General features: G+C 49.1%; 1 protein-coding gene across 2 annotated transcripts; it reads left to right on the top strand.

The window, feature by feature from the left end:
* The first annotated feature begins 508 nt into the window (after positions 1-508).
* ARRDC2 (arrestin domain containing 2) lies at positions 509-24,683 on the top strand. Of its 2 annotated transcripts, none has more exons than XM_051972374.1 (8): positions 509-1,110; positions 17,082-17,148; positions 17,532-17,679; positions 18,657-18,759; positions 19,290-19,546; positions 21,839-22,001; positions 22,415-22,566; positions 23,711-24,683. In XM_051972374.1, exons 1-8 carry the CDS (start codon positions 858-860, stop codon positions 23,762-23,764), a joined length of 1,197 nt encoding a protein of 398 aa, XP_051828334.1. In that variant the 5' UTR covers positions 509-857; the 3' UTR covers positions 23,765-24,683. The 2 variants fall into 2 exon arrangements, with proteins under 2 accessions (XP_051828334.1, XP_051828333.1); XM_051972373.1 differs by lacking the exon at positions 509-1,110 and adding an exon at positions 15,102-16,776.
* Positions 24,684-24,990: the final 307 nt, after the last annotated feature.

The following is a 24,990-nucleotide window of genomic DNA, read 5'->3' as shown; positions in this document are numbered from 1 at the left end:
AAATTTAGTTATTTGTCATTCCATACCAAAGTCAAGAATACCTTTTCCCCAACATCCCTGGCAAGCAGTGGGGGCCTCTGTTTAAAGCCCTCGGATGATAAGGACCTCGTGACTGCTCTCCCAAGTGAGGAAAGGTACATAGATGCGCAGATGACTGGCGTGGTCTCTGAAGACTTTTAAAATGCGTGTGTATTGTGTGTACGTGCGTGTAAAAATCCGTTACATCCCTTCTCCCTGGGAATGTGTCTTCCCTGCGTCCGCTCTCCCTTTTGACGATCCATTTTCACGCCTTGCCCAGAACTACGAGCCACCTTTCAGCTCGGGTCCGCCCTTATCCTGGACCCTGGGGTCCCGGGCACGCAGGGACGAGCCCAGCCTCCCCCGTCGGTGTTTCCCCACGCGGCGAGCACGGAATTTCCAGCCGCGAGGGTGGGAACCTTCCGGGCAGGGGCAGGGAGGATGCCTGGGGCGGGGCTTGCAGACAAGGTGTGGCCTTGGGCCACGTAGGGGCCCCGCAGAGTTCAGCTTCTTGCCGGGCTGCTGCCAGCGTCCGACAGAGCCTGAGCTCCGACCTCCCACCCTTGGTCCCCCGCGGTCCCGCCACGGCCCCGTCGGGCTGAGTAAAGGACCCAGAGAAGACTGGGCTGCCGGTCCTCCATCCCTCCGTCTCCTGGGACCGCAGGCCCCGAGACGTGCACGGGCTGCTCCCTCCACCAGCCCCCGGCCAGAGGCGCGCAGGCTGCCCAGAGCAGCAGCCACCCGGGACGACGCCCTGCCCAGGCCGCCCGGCTCCCCCAGCCCGGGCTGCCATTGAAGCGCTGCTCCGCGCTCCGCTAGCTCTCCGACGGCTCCGCGCCATGGGCCCCGGCGGCATCCGCAGCTTCAGGCTGGAGCTCAGGCCCGGCGCCTATCACGGCGGGGAGCTGCTGACCGGCCTGCTGGTGCTGGAGCTGAGCCGGCCCCTGCGAGTGAAGGGCCTGGACGTGGCGGCCAGGGGAGCGGCGGCCGTGCACTGGCTGGACAGCCGCAGCGTGGGCGTGAACGCCGTGTACAACGACTACGCGGCCTTCCAGAGCTTCCTGCGGAGGCGTAGCCAGCTGCTTCCCCGAGGTAAGCCCCGCCCCCGGCCCCACTGCCGGCTCGGAGGCCTCTCTCCCTAACTGGTCCTTCTGGGGCCGCGTCGTCTTGGTCTGGAAAATGGGCCCAACTTCCCTCGGCAGCGCCCCCGATTTGTGAAACTAGCCTTGATTTCACACCACCCTTCCTCTGAAAAACGGGCCTCGGTTTCCCCAGTTTGTTATTCCATCCGTGACCTAACAAACGGGCCTCAGCCCACCTTCCCTCTTCAGCTCAACTTCGCCGGCATCTCCCCAGTGCCCACCGGGTGTGCATTCGGGCCTGGAGAATTCGGACCACGGCAAACAGACCGAATATGAAACGCTGAGTTAGGGACACAAGAAGCAACCAGTTTGCTGGGAACTTAGAATAGCCTTTGTTAGAATGGCTGGCCGGGGCGCAGGAAAGGAAGTAGCGAGAAATGGCTGGGAAAGTAAACGTCAGCCAGTTTGAGAAGGGCTTTAAAGGCCAAAGTGAGGAGTTCTCATATACATATCTATGGGTATACATGTGCATATAATGTATGTGTGTGTATGTACACACACACACATATGTGTAGCAGTAGGGAGCCATTAAAGATGTCTAAGCCAAGAAGTGACATGTCAGAGCCTGACTTTCTCCCTAGATTATTTGACAGCTATGTCTGTGGATGATGGATGGAAGAGGGAAGAAACTGGGGGCAGGTAGACCAATGAGGAAGCTGTTGCTGTAGGGTGAGTTCAGGCCCCTCAATTCGTAGGTTGCTCTGGCAATGATGAATAAAAGACTTATGAAGCGTTTACTATGCACAAAGCACTTTGCTAAGCCATGAGAACATAAACACAAGTGAGCCAATTGGAGGAGATAATACATATGGAAGCTTTCGGCTGCAAGTCTGATGGGAAAGTCCTATGGTCCTGGGAGTGTGGTAATAGCAAAGTAGTGTAATGTCATTTCCTTTGATGAAATCGTAACGGTTTCTGACATTGAACCATCGGAGAGGCCGATAACTTTGGTGAGGAGAACTCTCCTTTCTGAGTCTTTGACAGCTGTGGCCACAACCCCAGCAGAAGTAGGGCGAGGCTGCGTCTCCGTGAGTGTTGCTTCTTGGAGAAAGGCGGAAGGCCCTGGGCTGGAAGCCCTGCTCTTCCCAAGGCTCTTGTCCCCGGCTGCTTCCATCAGGGTGTCGGGGAGATGTTAGCTAAGGGGAGGGTAGGTTGACATGTCTGGCACAGGCTACCTCCTGTCTCTGTCCCTCAGGGGGCCTTGCCGCTTCAGCCAAGCTGGCTTACCTGCCTGTATATGGCCATTGGTAGTTAGTTGGTAGGAGTGGCTGGCCCCTTCTCCATAGGAGTTGCTTCCTGGATAATAGCTGTGCAGCCTGGGTTGGAAGCGAGACTGGTTTGTGGGATGCTGTCAATAGGATTTCTGTGTTTATCTGATGATTGGAGGCAGTTGTCTCAGTTGGTGATGAGACAAATAGGGCCCCCTCTCTACAATTATGTTTCCCCTCAATGATGACTTTGACAACTGGACTGGGGGCTGAACTGGTAAGGTCACTGCTATCTACTGTTATTTATATAGATTTGGGAGTCAGTCATGATTCTATTATCATTAGAGAATATACGTAGATTTGGGAATCAGTCTTGATTCCCAATTATCATTAGAGAATCAATGACCCCAGAGTGGATAAGCTCACTGAGGGAGGGTGTAAAAAGAAGAGAGGAAGTCAGAGATCTGGGGCTCATGGGACAGTAGTGACCCCACACAGAAGGAGCAGGTGATGCTTATTTAGGTACCTGAGTTCTTGCTTGAGTCACAAGAGCAAGATTCAAGGCCTGTCTCATCTACTTATTATTTCTGGCAAATCCTGTCATCTCATCTGAAAAAATGAAAGAATTGGGCTAGATACTCTTTGAAGTCCCTCTGGGATTCTATGACAATCACATTTCAAGTGGATCAGAAGTGACTGAGAAAGATAGGGAGGAGGAGAATTAGGGAAAAACAGAGGGAAGGGGGGCTTTCTTAGAAAGTATGGGGGACATTGTCCAGAAAGAGAGAGGTCCAGAAGACTGAAGGCTGACAAAACACCGTCAACCTCAACAGGGCTAACCAGAGAGTACACCTTCAACAGAGTGACAGAGTTGGAACTTGGATCAAAAATGGTTGAAAAGTGAGTATCAAGAGAGGAAATGGAGGCAATGAGCAGCAATGACTTTCTGAGACTTTAGCCAGAAAAGGGGTGAAAGAGCATAATAGCCTTAGAGGATGTTGAAGTTGTTTGTTGCTGTTGTTATCAGAGGCAAATTTGGGCATATGAATAGGCAACCTGGAAGGATCCAGGAGAGGAGAGGTTAAGATGAAAGGGGCTTGGGGATTGTTTTATTAAAGCAGTGATTCCCCCCCCAATCCAATCCTAAAAGCATTTATTAAGTGCTGACTGTATACTGGCTAGACACTGGAGGAATAAAGATGAAAGAAAACTAACAGCCCTTGGCCTCGAGGAGCTTACAATCTAGTTGAGAGGGTACAACATGTAAACAGATAAGTATAAACATGATAGTTTGTAGCATAAAAGAGAAGTAAATACACAGCTCACCCACTTCATGCCCATAATCCTTCTAGCTGTGGCCAGAATCAGATTAAAATGTAATTGGTAAATATTTAGGTGCTGTTAATAGATAGAGAATCAGGTCTGGAGTCAAGAAGATCTGAGTTCAAATGTGACCTTAGACACTTACTATGTGAGCCTGGCCAAGTCAGTTCACCCTGTTTGCCGCAGTTTTCTTATCTGTAAAAAAGAGGAGCTAGAGAAAGAAAAACCAAATCACTCCATCGTCTTTACCAAGAATACCTCAAATGGGGGTCACAAAGAGGCAGATATGAATGAAATTCTGAAAACCATGAAACAAAGAATAGGGAAAAATTAACATGATAAATAAAATTACAGTAAAAGATAGCACTACATTTTAAAACTAAGAATATAATCTTTAGAGATAATAAAATAAAACTACAGCAAAAGATAGCACTACATTTAAAAACTAAGATTATAATCTTAAGGGTTCTTTGTGTGTGGATTGGAAGACCCCTTTCTATTTTAATTAGGCACTCCTGGTGAGGAGGATGTATAAGATAGGATGGTTGGCCCTGTCAAGAAGGGCCATCTCTTTCAAAACTGGAGCAAAGGAAAAGGAAATAGGAAACAATGCAGAAAGATTTTGAGGTGTGGAAAAAGGGAGAGAATATTACTATGGATGGAGGTCTCAGTAAAGTACAAGGGAAGGTGGGAGACAATAAAGAGTATTGCATACACGGTCACCTGATTTCACCACGTATCATTTAGTTTTGCATTTTTCTTTGTTACAAATGAAGGCTCACTGACTATGAGGAAAGGGGATAGGATAGAGGAGAAGATATATCCAAAATTGATTCTGATATAAAAACTTTAAACATCAATAAAACTTAAAAAAAATAAATAAAGTAGAAGAGAGTGTACTTCATCTGCAGAGAAGGAAGGAAACAGGAAATTGAGGAAAGAAGAGAAAGCTCAGGACAGTCACTATGAGGCCTTAGTAGCATGAAAGATCCATTTCTCTTCTCCACATCCCATGTTCCAGGAAGAGGGCCTCTCCATTCCTAATTTGGGAAATGAAAGACTAATCCCAGCCAGGAACCTGGAGGTTTGACCTAGTACTGAGGTGGTGAATGGTAGGTTGTTTTTGGAGCCCTGAGCTGGCTAGCCCGCCTTAGATGGAATTAGTATGTCTGTTCCCATTAAGAAGAGGGGAGGTTTTTTTTTTGGGGGGTAGGGTAGTAGTTCTGTGCCCAAAAGGCTGAAATTCATATTTGGGTCCTGCCACTGCCTAGATAAGCAATGCCTGAAGATTAATATTTGCTCTTACTTGTGAAATGGAGGAAGAGGACTTGCTCCTGCCTCTTATCTTCTGCTGTCCCTGTAAGATATTAAGAGTGAGAACTTAGAGAACTTCTACATTTGATGTTTTTACAGTTAGGGAAACTGAGGCTCAGATATGGAAATTGACCTGCTCAGCATTGCACACTTGTTTTGTCATCTGGGGAGCTACCTAGTTTGAGGCTGGGCAGAGTTTATAGGCATTAAGAGCTAAAGAGGACCTTGCTATTCATGTTGTCTAAACTACTTATCTAGCAGATGAGACTCTGAGGACTAGAAACATTAAAATGACTTTTCCAAAGTCTCATAACTAAACTGGCCGATTTAAACCTAGGTTTTCTCATCTCAAATTCAGAACTTCATTGCTTTACTATAGATGGAGAGACTGAGGCCCAGAGTACCAACTGCCTCAATCAGTCAGTCAGTATTTGTTAAGTCCCTACTATGTGCCTAGCACTATGATAAGTACTGGGGGAACAAAAAAGAGACAGTCCCTGCTTGTTGGAATCCTTACAAACTGCTAAGTCATTAGAGTTGATAGATTATTGATCTGATCTTACAAGAAGATGTTTTGGGCCAGAACCTGAAACAAGGTACTAAGTAGAACTAATTAGTACAATATTGATGGATTTATGTATACCATGTATATCTGTTACAAAGTTCTGGCCCATATTGATGGATTTATGTGTACCCCTTCAGAAACCCACTAATCTGATTTGATTTCTTTTTTCCTTTGGTGTTTTCATCTCCCTTCCTGAGGTGTCAGGGAAGGCGTGATCACCTCCTTGAGAAATCAGGGAGGTCATGACCACCCTATGTTCTAAAACAAAAGAAAGGCGGAGATGTTGGAATCCTTCCAAACTGCTAACTCATTAGAGTTGATAGATTATTGATCTGATCTTACAAGAAGATGTTTTAGGCCAGAACCTGAAACAAGGTACTAAGTAGAACTAATTAGTACAATGCTTGTGTTTACACCTTTACTCATCGGAGTTCACAAGTATGCCAGATTCATCTTCATCTCACGCCACTGTAGTTGGTGGCTGGGCTCCTGCACTTCCCCCACTGAGACCAAGCTGGTCTGAAAGACTCACCAGACCTGCTCTTAAGGAACTCACACGTCTAATGATCACAGTAAGATGCAAGATGGCATGAATACTAGATCTGGAGGCTGAAGATCTGGGCTCAAATTCTGGCTCTGCTGCATACTATTTGTGTGCTCTTGAACAAATCCCTTAACTTATCCAGGCTTCACTTTCCTTTTCTGTGAAATGAAGGAGTTAGACTAGCTGGTCCTTAAGGTATCTTCTAATCCTCCATCTGTGATCCTGGACCTTCTCTGACCCCTAATTCTGAATCTCCTCTCCCTCTGGCCCCACCTCTTCTGAAGGCCTTTCCTTCCTTTCTGTATCCTCCCAGCTTGGTCCTCCCTTAATGGAAAGACTGCAGTTATAGCCCTAAAAAAGCTGTTTACACATAGGAAAGCAAATTGAAAAGACCTGAGGTTTCCAGGTGTGAAGATGGAGCCCTTTGGCCCATGGGTAAATATTTATCCCGGAGTTTGTGCCAGCTTGGAAACTGCCTGCAGGAGAGGCAAAAGGGTGGATTCAAAAATGGAGGGGGCCCAAGAATTCCCCAGCTGTGTAACCCAGGGTCTTCAAAGCCTGGTCATCCCCACCTGGACCAACTCTGATGTTTTTTATTCTCCCAAAGACTTTTTAGAGGAAGTTTCACAAGGGAAGAATACTAAACTAAGTTCAAATCCTGTTTCTACCCTTTACAGTGTGACCTTGAGCCATCTGCTTCCCCTCGTTTGAGGAAGAGGGGGGACAGATTGCTAAGGTACTTTTCAAATCACAGATACAGAAAAAACCAGATGTGGTCGCCGGGGTCTGGGGGAACAGAGGGAGGTCCCCAGGTGTATTCAGAGGTGGGGTTGAGATGTGCTTCCTTCCCCCTCCTTCTCCACACACCCCTTCACCCCAAGAGAACTTTGCCAAGGAAGCTCTGGGTAGCTTGTTCTGAGATGTTCTCCACATATCAGCCCTAGCGGGAGCTAGCAAACAAACATGTCAAGTCACGGGCCAGGGATGAAGTATGCGGGGTAGAGTCCTGGCAGGCCCACTCCAAAGCCTCGGGGATGCTACTTATCTCCCCTTCTTGCAACAAGGATGCAAGTCTGCTTGTTTATTCAGCAGACCTTCACCAAGCACCTACTATGTAAAGGGGAGAGGCAACAGAGTAACCATCCTCCCAGATCCCAAAGATTCAAGCCCAACCACAGATACTTTTTAGCTATTATGACCTTGAGCAAGTTACTTAACCTCTCACTCCCTAAGCTCTCAGACTTGAAGTAACCAAACTAGTATCGATTTACATTGATAGAGTTTCTTCATTGAAAGTTCCCTATGCCAATGAAATCACAGATTCTGTTCCATACACCCGCCCCCATACTTGGAAGACTGGGATGGATGCTGGGAAGGATAAACAATTTAACTCAGACCGGGGTCCCCGGCCTCGTAGAGATTACAGTGCAGTAGAGGGCTAAGACATAAATACGGAATATCATGTGACATCTGAGTAAAAGGTGAAAACAGTGTTTTGTGAAGTTCCAAAGAAAGTCATTACCAACAACTAAGGGTAATGGAAGGACTTCTGGAGGAGGGGGTGTTGGAGTGGGGCTTTAACGGATCCAAAAGACAAAGAGGAAGAGAGAGGACTTTTTGAACAAAGGTAAGGAAAGAGGCAAGGAGGCATGTGGTGTGTTTGGGGGGCAGAGGGTGGACCAGTGTGATGATGACACAGGGCAGGAACATGAGAAAAACCAGGGAACACGGAGGCTGGTCAGACAGAGGAGGCTGAACTTGGGCTTGTGGACATCAGAGAACCCATGGGGATATTTTCGTGGGAAGGAGTGACTAGTCCAGAACTGCTGCATAAGGGAGATAAGCAGGGAAGGGACAGATTGGAGGCAGGAAGACTTGTTTGGAGGCTAATTACCATCATCTAAATTGGGGGAGGAAGGGAGTGATCAGTCAAGAGGAAAGGGGGTGGGGAATGTTCTGGTAAAGGAATAGATCTCTTAAGAGAGCAGAGTTCAAGAGGACCCCAAGGGGTTTCAAACACAGAAGACTAAGGGAAAGGTATTGCCATAGAGTATTCTGGGTAATTCTGGATATGACTTTTTAGGAAGGACATTGATTGCCAAACCGAATAAAAAAGGGAAACCTTTTTTAGTGCAAACTTGAGGATTGGCCAAAGGGGAAAGAAGGAAAAGGAGGGAGGGAACAAGCGTCTTTTAAGCATCTACTATGTGTCAGGCACCGTGCTAAGCATTTTACAAATACTATCTCATCGAAACTTCACAATAACCTTAGGAGGGAGATGCAGCTGAAGGAATAGGAGGAGTTTAGGCTAAAGAAGAGATGAATAGGGAGAGCATGAGCTCCATCTCAAATATTTGAAGGGCTATTATATGCAGAAAGGATTTGACTTGTTCTGCTTAGACCCACACAGAGTTAGAAGTACTGAGTGGAAGAAAGACAGGTTTGGAGTTCCGTGGAAAGGATATTTCCTAAGAATCATCCTTGTCCAAAAAAGGAAATGATCTACCTGGAAGTCACTAAGTGGAGAAAGTTGGAGATATTGAACACATTAGAGAAGAAAATCAGCCAGATCCCACTACAGCTCTCTAGCTTCTGTGACTTTGGAATAGTGGAGTTCAGAGTCATTTCAGTCATGCCAGGCTCTTCATAATCCAATTCGGGACTTTCTTAGTAAAAATACTGGAGTAATTTATCATTTCCTTCTTTACCTCATTTTACAGATGAGGAACTGAGGCAAAAGAAGGGACTTGTCCAGGTTCACACAACTAGTAAACGTCTGAAGCTAGATTTGAATTCAGAAAGATGACTCCAATTCTAGGCTGATATCTAGAATCCTCTGTATCACCAAGCTGTCCAGGAGTAAGGGAGGAGAAGGATGACTCTTGGACATTTTGAATTTGTGATGTTGATAGGACATCCAATTAGAAATGATCTGTAGGCACCTGGAGATGTAGAGAGCAAAATAAAGGTCAAGGATAGAGGTGGAGATGTGAGAGTCAAATGCATAGATTGTTTAGGGAGAAAAAATAGCGGGATAAAGGCCCAGAGTCACCACTTGTGCATATTCACATTGAAGAGTTCCAAGGTTCCATGAACATTCTGTATCCTAAGGACCCTCCCAGCTCTGACATTCTATGTTCTAAGGTCCTTCTAGCTCTTTGTGTCCTAAGGATCCTTCTATTTCAGATACTCTGCAATTCATCTCTTCTCCTTACCATCTTTTAAGATTTGGTTTGTAAAAATCAATTGATAACTGTATTTAAGAAAAAAATTGGTTTCATTTGTAATTCTACATATTTTTAATTCATTTACAAAGATTATCCAGAAAAACGATCCTAAGGTGCCCACAGAGGTCCTTGAAACAAAAATAGGTCCATCATCTATTTGAGAGGGGTCCATCCCAGGGGAGGAGAGACAGAGACAGAAACAGGCAAACAGACAGAAGTGAAGAAGATAAGAGGAGAGGAGAATAGAGGCGGAGAGAGAGAAAAACACACACAGAGAGAGGAGAGAGATGGAAGGAGGGAAGGAAAGAGGGAGGGAGGAGAAAATGAGAGAGATAATAGTGTAGAACTTTTGCTTTAAATTAAAATTAAATGCATATTTAACATGTATTGATCAACCTGCCATCTGGGGGAAGAGGTGGGGGGAAGGAGGGGAAAAGTTGGAATAAAAGGTTTTGCAATTGTCAATGCTGAACAATTACCCGTGCATATATCTTGTAAATTAAAAGCTATAATAATAAAAAAAGAAAAAATAAAATCAATTAGAGCTAAATGCCATTTCCACCTCCTCCAGAAAGAGTACTCTGATTTCTGTCCCTACCCCCTCCCTCAGAGCTTTTCTCTTCCCTAGGGCTTTACCTAGAGAATGTAGTGCTGTGGAATCTAAACTTGTCAGGGTCTTGACTGTGAGCTCCAAAGAGGGCATCATTTCTTTCACAAAACACCGACCTTTCCCCAGGACCAAGTGCTACCGTTTTCATTGTGTAGTTTATTTTGGAGTAACTAAATTCCATGCCATGGAGTTCTGTGGCACCTTCCTGGTTCCCCCACTAGATGTCGCTACAAGTGCACAGTCACTCTATTCCAGGTGTCCTAGTGGAGTGGGTGGGGGCAGGTGGCGAGTTCCAAAGAGGTCCAAGTCTGACCTCTGTGTCCTGGGCAGGATCCAGCTTGAACTTGTGACTGGGTGTCCACAGTGTGAGGAAGGGTGGGGTTGGGAAGGGATCATGGCTGGCTGTATTTTTCCGTACCTCTGGACGCCAGGCCCGGGCTCAGGTGGGTGGGTAGCCACCTGGCCCTGTGGGCAGGATGAGGACTCAGGAGCAGGATCAGTATACTGGTTGCCTTAATGAAAGGGGACTCACCCCCTCCAGTCCAGAGCCCCAGGAAATGCCCTCAGTGGGCCTCCTTCCTTTTTTGCCCCTCCCTGTTGCCAACCCTAACCCTCAGACCTGGCACACACACAAACAAATCATTTGATTCAGAGCTGAAAGAAGCCTCTGGTTCTCCACTCCTCATTTTACAGATCAAGATGCCGAGGTCCAGAGGAAGGACGTGTGCTTTTTCTTAGCTCATACATGTGGGTGAAGAGAAGGGAGCTAGGGTAGAATTTGAACTCAGCATTTCTTCCACTACAGAAAGACAAGTCTGGTAGAATGAGAAGAGCCCTCTGCAGGAAAAGGACTGGGTTCAAGTTCCCTGCCCCTTCTCCAGGCTGGCCATAGTTGGTTGTGCTATGAGCTTTCTGACGCTTTTGGGAAAAGGTCTTGGCTATTCCTCGAATTCTTGGGAGGGAGGTCATGGGGGGGTCCCCGCCTCTCTTGGACCCGGGGCATGTTTATCTCTTGACGATTCTTCACACATGTTCCCTGAGAGTACAGTCTGATCTCACCCTCACCCCATCCTCTGCTCCATCTAGCCCTGCCCCCAGCCGTCAAGAGGGGACATGGCCCTCTGCCACCCCCACAGCAGGCAGCTGGCTCTGGCTCTGGGGCAAGAGATCTGACTGAGCCTTCCTTTTCCCCACACCCTCCTCCAAACCCAGCTTCCTGAGGACAGAGGCAGGCCCAGGCAATGTAGGGACTCTCAAGCTAAGGGTTTCCCATTCTAGAAGAGAGGGGGAGAAAGAAGAAGAGCGGAAGAGGGAAAGGAGAGGGAGGAAGAGAGGGCAAGTGAATCACCAGAATCCCAGAACTGGAGCCAGGACTTCTGCAAGCTGAGGGCATGGATGAAGGGGAGTCAGGGAATGAGTGCATCCTAGATGGGAGAGCCCATACCCTTCCTACCAAGCCTTGCATCAAAACCCCTCTAGCGACTGCTGCTCCTCAATCTGTCTCTCAGTCTTGAAGAACTACTCTTAAAAGAAAGGCTGTGGTGGAAAGACCATTTATTCCTTTGGGAGTCACAATCCCACTTCTGTGACTCATGAGCTGTGGCCTGAGGTGAGACTAGGGAAGGAAGGAAGATAACAATAACTGTCCTAAGTGCTTGTCTGGATTGTTATGGGGCTCAAGTAACAGCATGAGCTTTGTGAACTTTAAAGCTCTTTAGAAATGAATCATCATCATCATCATTGTCATGATTATAAATAACATTTATATACTATCTCCTGTGTCAGACACTTTACAATTCTAATCTCATTTGATCCTTCCTTCCTTCTTTCCTTCCTTCCTTGCTTCCTTCCTTCCTTCCTTCCTTCCTTCCTTCCTTCCTTCCTTTTCCCTCACAACAATACTGAGAGTTGGGCATTATTATTATCCCCATTCTACAGAGAAAGAAATAATCAGTTAAATTACTTGCCCAGGCCACATATCTAGTAAGTATCTGAGCCTAGATTTGCTCTTGTCTTCCTGACTCCAACCCCTCCACATCCTTTTTTTTTTTTTTTTTTTAAGAATCATAGGGATCCTAGGTTGAAAACTGGAAAGAATCTCAGAGACTATCTAATCCAGCCCTCTCATTTCATGAATGAGGAAACTGAGACCCAGAGTCACATAGGTAAGGAGTGACAAAGTTCTAGGAAATCAAAATCCCCCGATATCCAGCCCAGAACCCCTTCCCCTGCTGCTATATCGGCTCTACCACAATAAGGAAATGAAGCCACTTACTCAAAGTGAAACATGCTGATGGAACTGAAGCCATATAGCAAGTAAGTGGGACAGCTGAGATTTGAACCCAGAGTAGAACTTCTCACGACCCCAACCCATTCTTTCAGGTTCTCTTTCTCTCATGCTTATTCTTTAATCTCTCTCTCTCTCTCTCTCTCTCTCTCTCTTTCTTTCTCTCTCTCTGTCTCTCTCTCTCTCTCTCTCTCTCTGTGTGTGTGGGGGGGATGTCTCTTTCTCTCTCTCTGGCTCTGGCTCTTTGTCTCTGTCTATCTGTCTCTGTTTCTGTCTCTCTCTCTCTCTCTGTCTCTGTCTGTCTCTCTCTGTGTCTGTCTGTGTGTGTCTCTCTGTCTTTGTCTTTCTCTCTGACTCTGTCTCTCTATCTCTCTATGTCTGTCTCTGTCTCTGTCTCTCTCTCTCTCTCTCCCTCCCCCCTCCCAATTTATGTTTGCATTTTCTTGGATATACTTCCTACCATTCAGCCATTGTAACAAAGAATTAAAATAAACACCCACAGAATAATAATCTACACGGTCAGATCAGTCAATAAACACTTATTAAGCACCTCCTATGTGCCAGGCACAGTGCTAAGTGCTGGGGATACAAAAAGGCAAAAGACAAAAAGGAGTTTACTGAGTGATGGAGAGCACACAAAAGTTCTACGTGTGGTCAAGTTACATGCAGTAGAAACTGACAATAACCAGCCGAGGGGAAGCACCAGGTTTAGGGCGACTGGGAAGGGTTTCCTGGAGAAGGTGGGAGCCTTTTAGCTGGAATTTGAAGGAAGCCAGGAGGCAGAGACGAAGAAGGAAACTATTCCAGGTATGAGAGCCCGAAAAAAAGCCCGCTGGGACAACAGCGTCGTCACTCTCTGCAAAGGAGAGAAGGTCACACTCACTCTTTCACATTCTTTCCCTCCCTCCCTCCCTTACACACACATCATCTCAGATTCACTCTCACCAGTACATAAAGTCATTCCTTCTGGGCACAAATGCTCTCTCTCTCTTACACACACACACACACACACACACACACACACACACACACACACACACACACTGGGTGGGTGGGGTGGACCCCTGCCTTAAGAGTTCCATCCTGGGTCCCAGCTTTAAACAACAATGTGCCAGTTTTCTAGAAAGATGGGAACATTCTGCTCCTGCCCAGCGAGATGGGTGGGTGGAAGTCTGCCTCTCCAGTGCTGCCCGGGCCTGGGCTGATTTCACAGCTGAGGCCCCCACACCTGGGCCTGGGCCAGTAGTCAAGCTCTCCTGGAGAGAGGAGCCTTCCTGACCTCTTGACCTCCACCCAGTACCTCCCCCCCTGGAGGATTCCGGCTCCATCTGTGTGCCTAACAATGCAATGGCGCAGTATTCTCCCCCTTCTCTTCTTGAAGACTACCAGATGTTGGGGGGAGGGAGGGAAGGAAGGCTTGTGGGAGAGGGAACAGAAGCGGTCCCCCCCCTTCTCCATGTTAAGATAAAAAAATTAGTTTTGTTCTCCTCTGTCCCAGAGGACAAGACTAGATGGAAGTTACAGAAAGACACATTTTGACTTGATGTCAGTAAAAATTTCATAACAATTAGAGTCTGCCTTAAATAGAATGGGGCAAAGGTGGTGCAGTGGTTAGTCAGGCTTGGAGTCCAAGTCTCATTTTCTTGAGTTCAAATCCGGCCTTTGACACAGCTACTATGATCCTGGGCCAGTCACTTTGCCCTGTTTGCCCTGTTTCCCTGTGAGCTAGAGAAGAAAATGGCAAACCACTCCAGTCTTTGCCAAGAAAATCCCAAATGGGGTCACAAAGAATCAGACATGACTGAAATGCCTGAACAACAAAGTGGAATGGGTAGCTTTGAGAGATGGTGGGTTCCCTTTCCTTGGAGGGTTTCAAGCAAAACTGGGCAGAAGCTTTGTCCAGTCTTTTTCTGTGGGGATTTCTTCAGTTGCACCAGATAACTACTGAACTCCCTCTCCACTCTCAAGTTCCCTATTTCAGGATAAGCCTGGGATCATGAATACAGAAAACAAAACCAGTTCTTGAGATGGAGAATGGCAGTCTTGACCTCAGGAATCATTTAGGATGATACCAGTCATTAAAATAAAACCCATGTAACTAGATGAGGATCATGGATCCCTGTTCTAGAGCTGGAAAGATCCTTGGTTTTACAGATATAGAAACTGAGGCCCGAGTGACTTGCCCAAGTTCTTTCTAATACACTGGTGGATTCCCCTTCCCTGGAAGTCTTACAGAGAGGAGTCTTTTTCACTTAGTCCTCAGACACCCCCGCTCAGGGACTCTGTAATTGAGGGAGTCACAGCAATTTTTCCCCTGCAGGCTGGGGGGATGCTAAGGAAGTGGGGCAAAGGTGTGAGCAGTGACCAGCCCCACTGATATAGAACCTTAGAAAGGTCATCTAACCCAGATCTGTCATTTTACAGATGAGGAAAACCAAGGTGTGGAAAAGGAAAGTGACTTGCCTGGTGTCACAGTAATAAGAGCTAAGATTTGAACCCAGGGTCCACAATTCCAAACTGTCCCCTTTCCACTGTACTAAAGAAGTTCCTCTAACTATTTAGGGAACAGGAGAAATCCCAATCGATCTCCGTTAAATTAGGAAGGTAGGGCATGAAGAAAGATTTGGATAAGCAATCTCTACCTTGTCCCTGGGCCCGGGAAAACTCCCATTTCCAGAAAATTGAAACCTTTGCATTTGGATTACAAAGTTTTTGGGAGCTCTTGGGCCCAGAGGGATGGGAAGAGGGATGGAAGGGCTGGTGGCCTGAAACGTAAGGGGAGGGGCTGATTAGTTCTGGAGGATGGGCCAAGTCTGCCTTGAAGTCACCTTGTTAGACCAGCTTCTCCACGGGGGGTAGGGGTGGGAAGGAGGGGGTTAAGGAGTGTCTCCTCCTCCATTCTCCTCCCTGCTCTAGACTGTGGGGAAATTCCCAACTCTGACCCACAGTTTCATCACTAAGAAGCTCAGCGCAGGCTTGGGAAAACTTGGTTTCCTATCGGTATTGAAGTCAGAGCTGGAAGGGCCCTTAGAACACAGGGGGTCGGAGCTGAGAAGGAGGCGCTTAGAACATGGAAGGCAGAACTTGGTAGGCCCTTAGCACACTGTGTCAGGGCCGGCGGGCCCTTCGAAAGCAGAGCTGGGAGGAAGGAGACCCCACAGTTCGACCCCATGGCAAAGATGGGGCAGCTGATACCCGCAGTTGGGAAAGGAGCTCGCCACCCACTGCCATTGGCCCCGAGGCCTGTGCCCTTGCCACGGCGGCCAATTAGTCGGTTAACTTATAATGAAGTTCAACCCCGAGGGTTGGGGGGAAGGGAGGGCAGAACCGCAGCGAACCTGGCTCAGGGCCAGGACTCCCAGCTCAGTAAATAAACTTGAAAAGCCCCAGGAGTCCAGTGCCACGACCTCGGGTTTCCCGTCTCTGCTGTCCCATGCCCCCACTGTGTGAGCTCGGAGCGGTCCCTTCATCCTCCCGCCCTCAGTTTCCCCAGCTGAGGGCACTGTGGTCGGGGACAGAGTGGTCAGCAAGGCCTGCGCTGAGATTCTCCCCCCGCCGCTTTCTTGTAGCCTGTGAGCCGCAGCGAGTCACACTCTTCCCCAGCCTCCGGAGGTTTCGCGTTCTCTCGGGAAAATGGGGACAGACCCTCCCCAGAGGACGGTTGGGAGGCGCTGGTGCAGGGGCTCGGCCCGCTTGAAAGCGGGATGGTTGTAAGCGGGGGGCGAGAACTCCAGGCTCCGGAGTGAGGGAGATGCAATTCCGGCCCGGGGGGGCAGGGTGAAGGTCAGCGGGCCGGACTTTGCCGAGACCGTTCCCTGAGCCTAGGAGGGGCAGGCGGGGCCCTCGAGGCCTCAGGTTGTTGGCGCATAGGTGAGGGGGAGTGGCAGGAAGGTCGCAGAAGGCCGGGTGCCACGGCATGGGGAGAAGCACCGGGATCGTCGGGACGGGCGGCCTCGGATCCGCTCCCAGGAACCCGGACCCCCAAATCTGGGCGGGGGAAGGGGAAGCTCTTCCACGTGTTTGTTTTTCTTCGCCGCTGCGCTCCGCCGTTAGCCACGCCCACATCGTCGCGCCATTGGCCGCGCCTTCTCAAGGGCTCGCGGCGCGGAGTCGCGATTGGTCGGAGGCCTCTTCTCGGCCCGCCCTCTCGCGGTATAAAGGAAGCTGCAGGCGCTCTCGGGAAGTAGAGCCTCCGGTGAGGCGGCCTGTGGTAGCGGAAGCTTACGTGCTCTGGCCTCCGCCCCACTCTTGCCCATCTCCGGTATCCGCGATGATCTTCGACAAGGTGAAGCGCTTCGCCGTCTTGCTAGACGGACCCGAGCCCGAGCCCGCATTCTGTGGCGGCCAGGCCGTGTCCGGGACGGTGCTGCTGGAGCTGGCGGCCCCGGCGCGGGTGAGAGCCCTGCACCTCCGAGCCCTCGGCTGCGCCCGGGTGCACTGGACCGAGTCCCGCAGCGCCGGCTCCAGCACCGCCTACACGCAGAGCTACAGCGAGCAGGTGGAACTGGTGAACCACCACGATATGCTGCTGGCCCCAGGTACGGCACCCCCGCCCCCAGCAGCCCTGGCGTCCGGAACCCCGGGGATGGGGGTGGGGTGCACGGGAGCAGCGGCCGGGATCCCCGCCAGTCTCCCTAGCTCCTCAGTGGCCTCTGCACTCCCCTCCCCTGGACTGGGCATGAAGACGATCCCGGCAGTCTGAGCGGACCGCTCCCCGGCCGGTTTTATTGTTGTCTGGGGGCAACTGGCCCTAATAAGTTCCCTTAGCCTGCGCGTCTATTCTCCGGCCCCGCCCCCATCACCAACCTCACCACAACCCCCCTCAATCTCTTCCGCCTTTCAGACTCTGGGGACACAACTACCTTACAACCGGGAAGGCACGAGTTCCCCTTCAGCTTCCAGTTGCCCACGTAAGTGTCTGAGCTGGGCAGCACTTGGTGGGACCGGGGACTGACTCCCCAACCTGTTACTGGGGATGCTAAAAATACCCCGGACCTCTGTGGGTGGTACCACCTAGTGTCCTCCCATCTGTGCCTGTTTCCCTCGCCTCTGCGAGCCCCCCTCCGGCTGTCTCCTTCTGTCTGTCTGTCCCCTCGCCACCCCCTTTCCCCTGTGTCTTCTTCCCCGCTTTTTCCCTTCCTCTCATCCAGTCTCCTCCCAAGAGCCCACATGTACATTCATGCTCAGCCCTTCTAAAGAAGCCAAGTGTGGATAGAGTAGGGGAGTTTCCTGAAGCTCTTTCCCAGGGCCTTCCACCCCCAGAGTCTCACCTACCTCTCCTCTCCACCGATAGGACTTTGGTGACCTCATTTGAAGGGAAGCATGGGAGTGTTCGTTACTGCGTGAAAGCTAAGCTCCATAGACCCTGGGGTACGGCCAAACGGGCCAGAAAGGAGTTCACTGTGATCGAGCCCATCGACATCAACACTCCTGCTCTGCTGGTATGTCGGGGCACAAGCTACATCACTGAGGCTGACTCCGGCTCTCCGGAGCCCCCCCCCCTTTCCCGGCGCCATTCCGAATCCCCTGAGACACACACTAAGCCAATAGGCTCCATTATGGGAAGGTCTTTACAGGAGTGGGGATCGTATTGGGAGCACACAGCAGGAACTCGCTGAACAACCTTCAGCAAAATCTCCAAATCTGCCTCAATTTCCTCATCTGTCAAAAGGGTGATCTTATCTTTACCTTATGGGATAAAATGAAGTAATAAATCATAAACTGTCTGATCTGGGAGGGAATCTTGTCCCATCCCTTTATTAAAACAGGTGTGGAGAGGGGAGGGAACTTGCTTGTGGTCCCCAGAGCCAATGAGTCACAGAGCAGGACTTTGAAAAAAACATTTGCAGCGGGTTTATGGAGCATAGCTGGAGAGGCAGCCTCAAAGCCAGGAAAATTCACCCCTGACCCGCAGTGCCTGCCTGACTCTGGACAAGTCACATCACCCATCGATGCCCCAGGCAGTTTTCTGTGGCTAGCCGTGCCACTGTGCTTTGGTAAAGGGAATTTCTGCGCTGGGAATTCCCAAGGCTCAGTTCTTGGCTCCTTGATTGATAAGGTACATTTCTTAAGCATCTGCAGACAGACCTGGGGCTGCAGACACAAATGAAGCAGACTTTTTCTTAGAAGAGCTTCTGTTGTCATTGTTTCTTCCCTATTGAGTCTGAGCACATTGCAAATAGAAATGGTTCCTTTTTTATCTGTGGCCCCGATGCCCCACACAGTGGCTGGAACTTCCCAAATTCTGGTCTGAATGAATCAGAGTTCCATGGAGTGAGAAAAGGCACAGTGAGGCTGTGAACCCCAATAGGTACAGGGAGTGGTACCCATCCTGGCCCTTCTGATATCCAACCAGGTGTAGTCTTAGTGTGAATAGCCTCTTGTTTATTTTTGCTTTTTGGGTTCTGTTCTTTCACAGGCGCCTCAAGCAGGTGTGAAAGAGAAGATCGCCAGGGCCTGGTACTGCAATCGAGGCCCAGTTTCCATTACAGCCAAGATTGATAGGAAAGGCTATACCCCAGGTAAATGGGGCACTGTGTGCTCACCTGCATCCTGGAGAGGGCCAAAGGGAGGCTGGGCTGTCGTTATCTTTTATCTTAATCATCTGCCAAGGGGACCAGAGACAGCTGAGCGGACAGTACTCCTAGAGGAGAGACTATAGTGTGTGGGTAGGGAGGAACTTCTTGTGTATGTGTGGCCCCCAAAGGAAAGGGGCCCTCAAGGAGAGGGGTAGGGTAGAGTACAGCGTACCCCATGTCTCACTCTGATTTGACAAATTCCCCTTCTCCCTGGACCACAGAGATTTCCCCTCTAAAATATGGGGTCATCTATTTATAAAGTTGAAAGGGACCACAGAGAGTCAAACTCCCTCATTTTAACAAAAGTTTTCAGTGACTGACAGGGTCTCACAGCTAGATCTGATGTGGAATTGGATCATGTTTTGGAAGGCCCCTTCCAGCCGTAGAATTCTACCATTCTTAGCCTAACATCAAGGGTTAGCTTCCTTCTCCCTTCCTCCTCCTCCTCATGGATCATCCATCCTCTTTCCCAGGTGAGGTCATCCCCATCTTTGCTGAGATAGACAATGGCACTAGTCGGCCCGTTGTGCCCAAGGCTGCCATTATCCAGACCCAGACCTTTGTTGCTCGAGGGGCCCGGAAGGAGAAGAGATCAGTGGTGGCGAGCATTGTGGGGGAGCCCGTTGCTGCAGGGAAACGGGAGCTTTGGCAAGGGAGGGCACTGAAGATTCCTCCCGTGGGACCTTCCATTCTGCAGTGCCGAGTCCTGCGTGTGGATTACACTCTCAAGGTAAGACCCTCAGTTTTATGGTGGGGACTAGGGGGAAGGGTTTTGGGAGTATCAGAAATGAGGCCATCTGACCCTGAGGTAATTAAGTGCCTTCTCTGAGCCTCAGTTTCCCTGTCTGGAAAATGTGACAGTTGAATTAAGAACTCTTCCAGCTCTTAAAGTCTCTGGTGAATAGAGATCATGCCATGTGTGGTTTGTTCCATTTCCATAATATTTAGTAAGCACTGACAAGCGGAGCCAAGGATACAGAGAAAAAAGTGAAGGTCGGACCCCCATGCTTGAGTTTACTATGAGATCAGTTAAAATAACTAAGAGTGTTTAAGCCAGAGAACAGTAGGCTGAGGGAGGAGGGGCCTGTGAGACTGTTATCCTGTCTCTGGACTTGCTGAGCTGCCATATAAAAGCTTTGCTTTCCTAACCCCAGAGGGCAGAACTAGTAGTGGGTGAACGTGAGAAGGGCAGATTGAGCCTTGCGGTCAGGAAAAACTAACTGTCAATTTGGTGGTGCTATTCAGTCATGTACAACTCTTCGTGATCTCATTTTGGGTTTTCTTGGCAAAGATACTAGAGTAGTTTGCCATTTGTTTCCTTCCCCAGCTCATTTTACAGATGAGGACATTGAGGCAAACAGGATGAAATGTCTTGTCCAGAGTCACACAGCTAGTAAGTGTCTGAGCCTGATTTGAACCCAGGAAGCTGTTTTCCTGACTCCAGACTGGGAGTTACATACTCTGTACCACTTAGCGGCCCTAGAATGGAAGGCCAGCCTGAGTGCCTTTGAGCTGAGCCTAGTCAAAGTACGGAGGAGGGTTGATTTAGGGCTGAAAGAGATCTCCAGAGCCTAAGATGGGTAATAAGCCTCAGAACCAGGATTTTAGCTCAAGGCCTCTGATTTCAATGCTCTTTGGAAGGAATACTGTCCAGGGAGAGAGTAGCCTGTGGATGCCTAGAAACACCCTCTGTTCTAAGGCTCCAAATCTAGGCAATCTGGAATGGCTGCAGCTTTCTCTCATTATGCATGCGGGGAAGGTGCTCCCTCTGGGATAGTGGGGAAGATGCGCTTGCATCTGCTGCTACATGTAGGCCTCTGGCTGTCATGGTGAGAAAAGCACGGGCTTTGGAGTCGGGACTCCCCCAGTATGACTTTGGTTGGCCAAGTCCCCTGATTCCCGCACCTTGGAACCTTCTGTTAAATGAGAAGGGCTGACAAGACAACTTCTTCCCGCTCTCAATCTGTAATCTTCACGGGTCCTTCCTTGTGTCAGAGGACTAGGAGAAAGTTAAGAAAGGAAGGAATCGCTTCCTCCTGGTCCAGGAGGACTTCAGGGAAGAAGTGGAGCTTGAAGGAAGAAAGGGGAAGGACTCCATGGTAATATGAAGAGAAGACTGACATTGATAGGCCTGAAAGGTTACTATCAGCTCCTCCCAGTAGATAGAGAGAATGGGCAGGAGCTCATCCCATTTGACAGATGAGGAAACTGAGGCCAGTAGTCAAGGAGCAGAGCTAATGCTAGAACCCATGACTAACACATGATCTGAGGTTCTGTCTGTGAGTCAGATTCTGGAAGAAAATGAGAGACAGACTAGAGAGACCCAGAAAGAGCAAAAAATGATCGGCACAGTATTGGAGAAGGAGCCTAGAACAGCATCAGGAGACCCAGGTTTTCATCCCAGCCCATGGGTGAGGCCCTTTCCTTGTGAGTCTCAACTCCCTCATGTGAAAAATAAAGATAATAAAATCTGCCCTGACTATCTCTGGAAGTTGTTGTGAAAGAACCGGGTTATCGGGCTACAGAAATAGTTGTATGTACTACATGATCGTGTAATTGCATGTCAAGCAGTGAGGTCTGGTGGCTAGACTGGCAGCCTCCAAACAGAAAAGATCTGAGTGCAAGTCTTGGTTCTGACACATACAGGACTTTGGGCAATTCATGGCATCTCTCAGTGCCCCAGGAAACTCTTGAAACCAAAAAGCACAGAGCTGGTGCTGATTGCACTGGTGAAGGGAGTTCCCTCACCCACAAGTTTCTCCCACTGGGAGGATGGAGTTCCCCACATACCAAGTGTTGTAGAACATCTTAGAGCTGCAAAAACAAAGCAGCCTCCCCTCAGGATGCCTATCTTCAGCTCTGTTTAGTGCCTAGCGTCAGAGGAGGGGGAAGAAGATTTACCTCCAAGACAGTGGGTGCCCAATTGAGTCCAAACTCTGGCATAGTGTGCTGGCAGGACATGTGCCTCCCCTGCCCTTGTTCTTTCTTGTCCCAACAACCCTGTTCCTTGCCTCCTTCCCAGGTGTGTGTGGACATCCCAGGCACATCCAAATTGCTCCTGGAGCTGCCCCTTGTCATTGGAACCATCCCCCTGCATCCATTTGGCAGCCGGACATCCAGCGTGGGTAGCCAGTATAGTGTCAATCTGGACTGGCTGCATATGGCCATCCCTGAACAGCCTGAAGGTAAGCTTTGGAGTCTGCACTAGGGGAGGGACCGTCAGTGTCATCCAGGCCAGTGCCCTGGAATATGGGGGATCTGAGGTCTAGAAAGAACCCAGGACTTGCTGAGCTAGGTCTTAGGCCTTGGACCCCTCCTACTCCCCCAACTTCTCAGACTGGGGCTCTTTCTGAGGCAACTGCCCGCTCCGCTGCGGGTTTTGGAGTCAGACAGCCTCGATCCTGGTCTCAGCACTGAGGTCTCAGGACCTCACTTCTGTCCTCCACATTTTTCTTCCCGTTAAAATGAGAGTAGTACAGGGAGGCTTCCTCTCAGTGAGCGGAAGTAGTACAGTGAGGCGGGGTGAGGGAGGACAGAGGTTACCTCTGGGGCTGAGACTACTTCCCCCCTTTCTCACTGCTTCCCCGTGATGTTTCAGCTCCCCCAGAGTACTCTGAAGTGGTGTCTGAGGAGACCAGCCCAGGCCTCTCGCCTCCACCCCAGGAGGCTGGCAGCAGCCAGGCCCTCGAGGGCCCCTTCTTTGCCTACATCCAGGAATTCCGCTACCGTCCGCCTCCCCTGTACTCTGAGGTCAGTGAACTCTCTTCCCTGGGGTCCATTCCCTGAGGGCCCTAAATGGTGGGGAGCAGGAAGATGATGGCCCCTCCCTTCCTGCTTCCCAGAACATTCTGGATCTCTTCTCTCATGTAGAAGGAAATTCACATAACCTCCTTTCATTCCTCATCAGAAACTCCTGAAGGGTTGTTGAGAGGGAAGGGATTTGTAGAAAGATGAAGGAATTGCATTTTGTTCAGTTGTTAAATAAGCCTGTGGTCCATGGAAGAGATCCAATTTTTTTTTTATTTACAAAGCATATGCATGGGTAATTTTTCCAACATTGACCCTTGCATAACCTTTTGTTCCAAATTGTCCTCTCCTTCCCCCCACCCCCTCCCCAGCTGGCAGGTAGTCCGATACATGTTACATATGTTGAAATACATGTTAGATCCAATATATGTATACATACTTATACAGTTAAAAATCAGATCAAGAAGGAAGAAAAAGAAAGAAAACAGTGCAAGCAAATAACAACAGAGAGTGAGAATGCTAGGTTGTGATCTACACTCGGTTCCTGTGGTTCTCTCTCTTCATCACTAAACAACTGATCTCCTGGTTCTGCTCATTTCACTCAGCATCAGTTCATAAGCCTCTCCAGGCTTCTCTGAAATCATCCTCCTAATCGTTTCTTACAGAACAATAATATTCCATAACTTACTCAGCCATTCCCCAACTGATGGGCATCCACTCAGTTTCCAGTTCCTTGCCACCACAAAAAGGACTGCCACAAACATTTTTCACAAGGGGGGGTCCCTTGCCCTCCTTTAGGAGGAAATCCAATTTTTTAAACTTTTTTTTTTTTTTTTTTTTTTTTTTTGCTGAGGTAATTGGGGTTAAGTGACTTGGCCCAGGGCGCACAGCTAGGAAGTGTTAAGTGTCTGAGGCCAGATTTGAACTCCTATCCTCCCGATTTCAGGTGCTCTATCTACTGCACCACCTAGTTGCTCCAACTATTTTTTTAAAAATCTCTTTCCTCTCCCACTTTCTTCTACCTATTGAAGGAAGAAATACATAAATAAAATCTGAGCATAACAGACTCCCCTTGCCCAGGTCCAGAAGCCTGTCTCGTTCTGCAGCAGGAACTCCAGTTCACCCCTGACTCTTGCTTTTCTCTCAGGTGGATCCAAATCCTCCCTTGCAGACCATTCGGCGGCGATGCATGACGTGTTGAGGCCTGAGACAGCGTCTTGATTCTGACCAGAACCAGTCCCCGGGATCCGGGGAAGGCTTCCCGGCTGGAGCGAGGCCCAGGAGCCCCACTGTCCCACGCCAGAGCAGGCAGCTGGAGCGAGCTCCGGCCTTGGGTGGCGATGCCAGGGGGTGGGGAGTCTGCTCTCCGTGACTTTAGGACCTGGCTGCCGAGTTCCTCCTTTTTCTCTGGCCCCAAGCTGCTTTCGGGTGAAGATGGTCCCTGACGTGAGACCACCTTGTTCTGTTCCAAACTTCTCCTCCAACTTGGAATTAGGAGAGCAATCTTACACGATCTTCTTGAAGATTACAGAGATGAGGTCCCTCGAGGGGTCTAAAAGGAAAACTGTGACTCGGCCAAAGGCACCTGTTGATCATACATGATGGAGTCCCCACTAGAAGCAAGGCCATCTCTCCCCAGCCTGGGGCTCTCACCTACGGACTGCCTCATTTTGGACTGAGGACCCCTGAGAAGGCTGGGACAGCAAGGGCTTATGGGGCTGGCCCTATCCACTGAGCCCAGGAGGGGGGATGGAGTTAGAAGAGACAGAGCAGACAGGGCTTTAAGAGGGAAGGATGGTCTGGGGTGCTAAAGGTGAGCATGGCCAGGGCTTGAGCAGTCCCTGTGAAGCTGGTGCTAAAACTGGGCGGGACCAAAGGGGCTTCCCCCGGCCCACCTGGGTCTCAGAGCCCAGGTGGCTGCCCACCACAGTGCCCAACTCAAACCTAGGCAGTGCTAGCTCCTTCCTTTCATGAGCAAGTATACACTTGGCCTTGACTACAAACACACACTCATCTGCACTGTGGTTTTGATAAAATCAAAGAACATTCAGGGGAGGTTCCTTCTCTTTTTGTACAGTTGTTTGAAAATAAATAAAGGTGAATACCAGATTTTCTACTGAGATGGATGTTGGCTTTCTCTGTTTCATCTCTAAAGCAATGTACCTGAATAATAGTTGACCTTTCCAGAGTTCCCTAAGGTATAGAATTTGAAGGTGGATTTTAACTTTTAAATTCCAAATTCTTCCCTCCAGCTCCTCCCCCACCCATTGAAAAGACAAGCAGTATTATACATGTTAAATCATGCAAAACTTATTTCCATATTAGCCATGTTACCAAAAAATAAATAAAAATAAGCTGAAGGAGGTTTCTATGCTTAGAGTCCGGTTTAGAACTGTATTTCTCTTTAGTTATCTAGATATTTTTTCC

The sequence above is a fragment of the Antechinus flavipes genome, chromosome 1 (assembly GCF_016432865.1).
Source record: "Antechinus flavipes isolate AdamAnt ecotype Samford, QLD, Australia chromosome 1, AdamAnt_v2, whole genome shotgun sequence".
In the NCBI taxonomy this organism is placed as follows: domain Eukaryota; kingdom Metazoa; phylum Chordata; class Mammalia; order Dasyuromorphia; family Dasyuridae; genus Antechinus; species Antechinus flavipes.
Note: the sequence above shows the minus strand (reverse complement) of the source record. Positions and strands in the feature narration are given on the sequence as shown.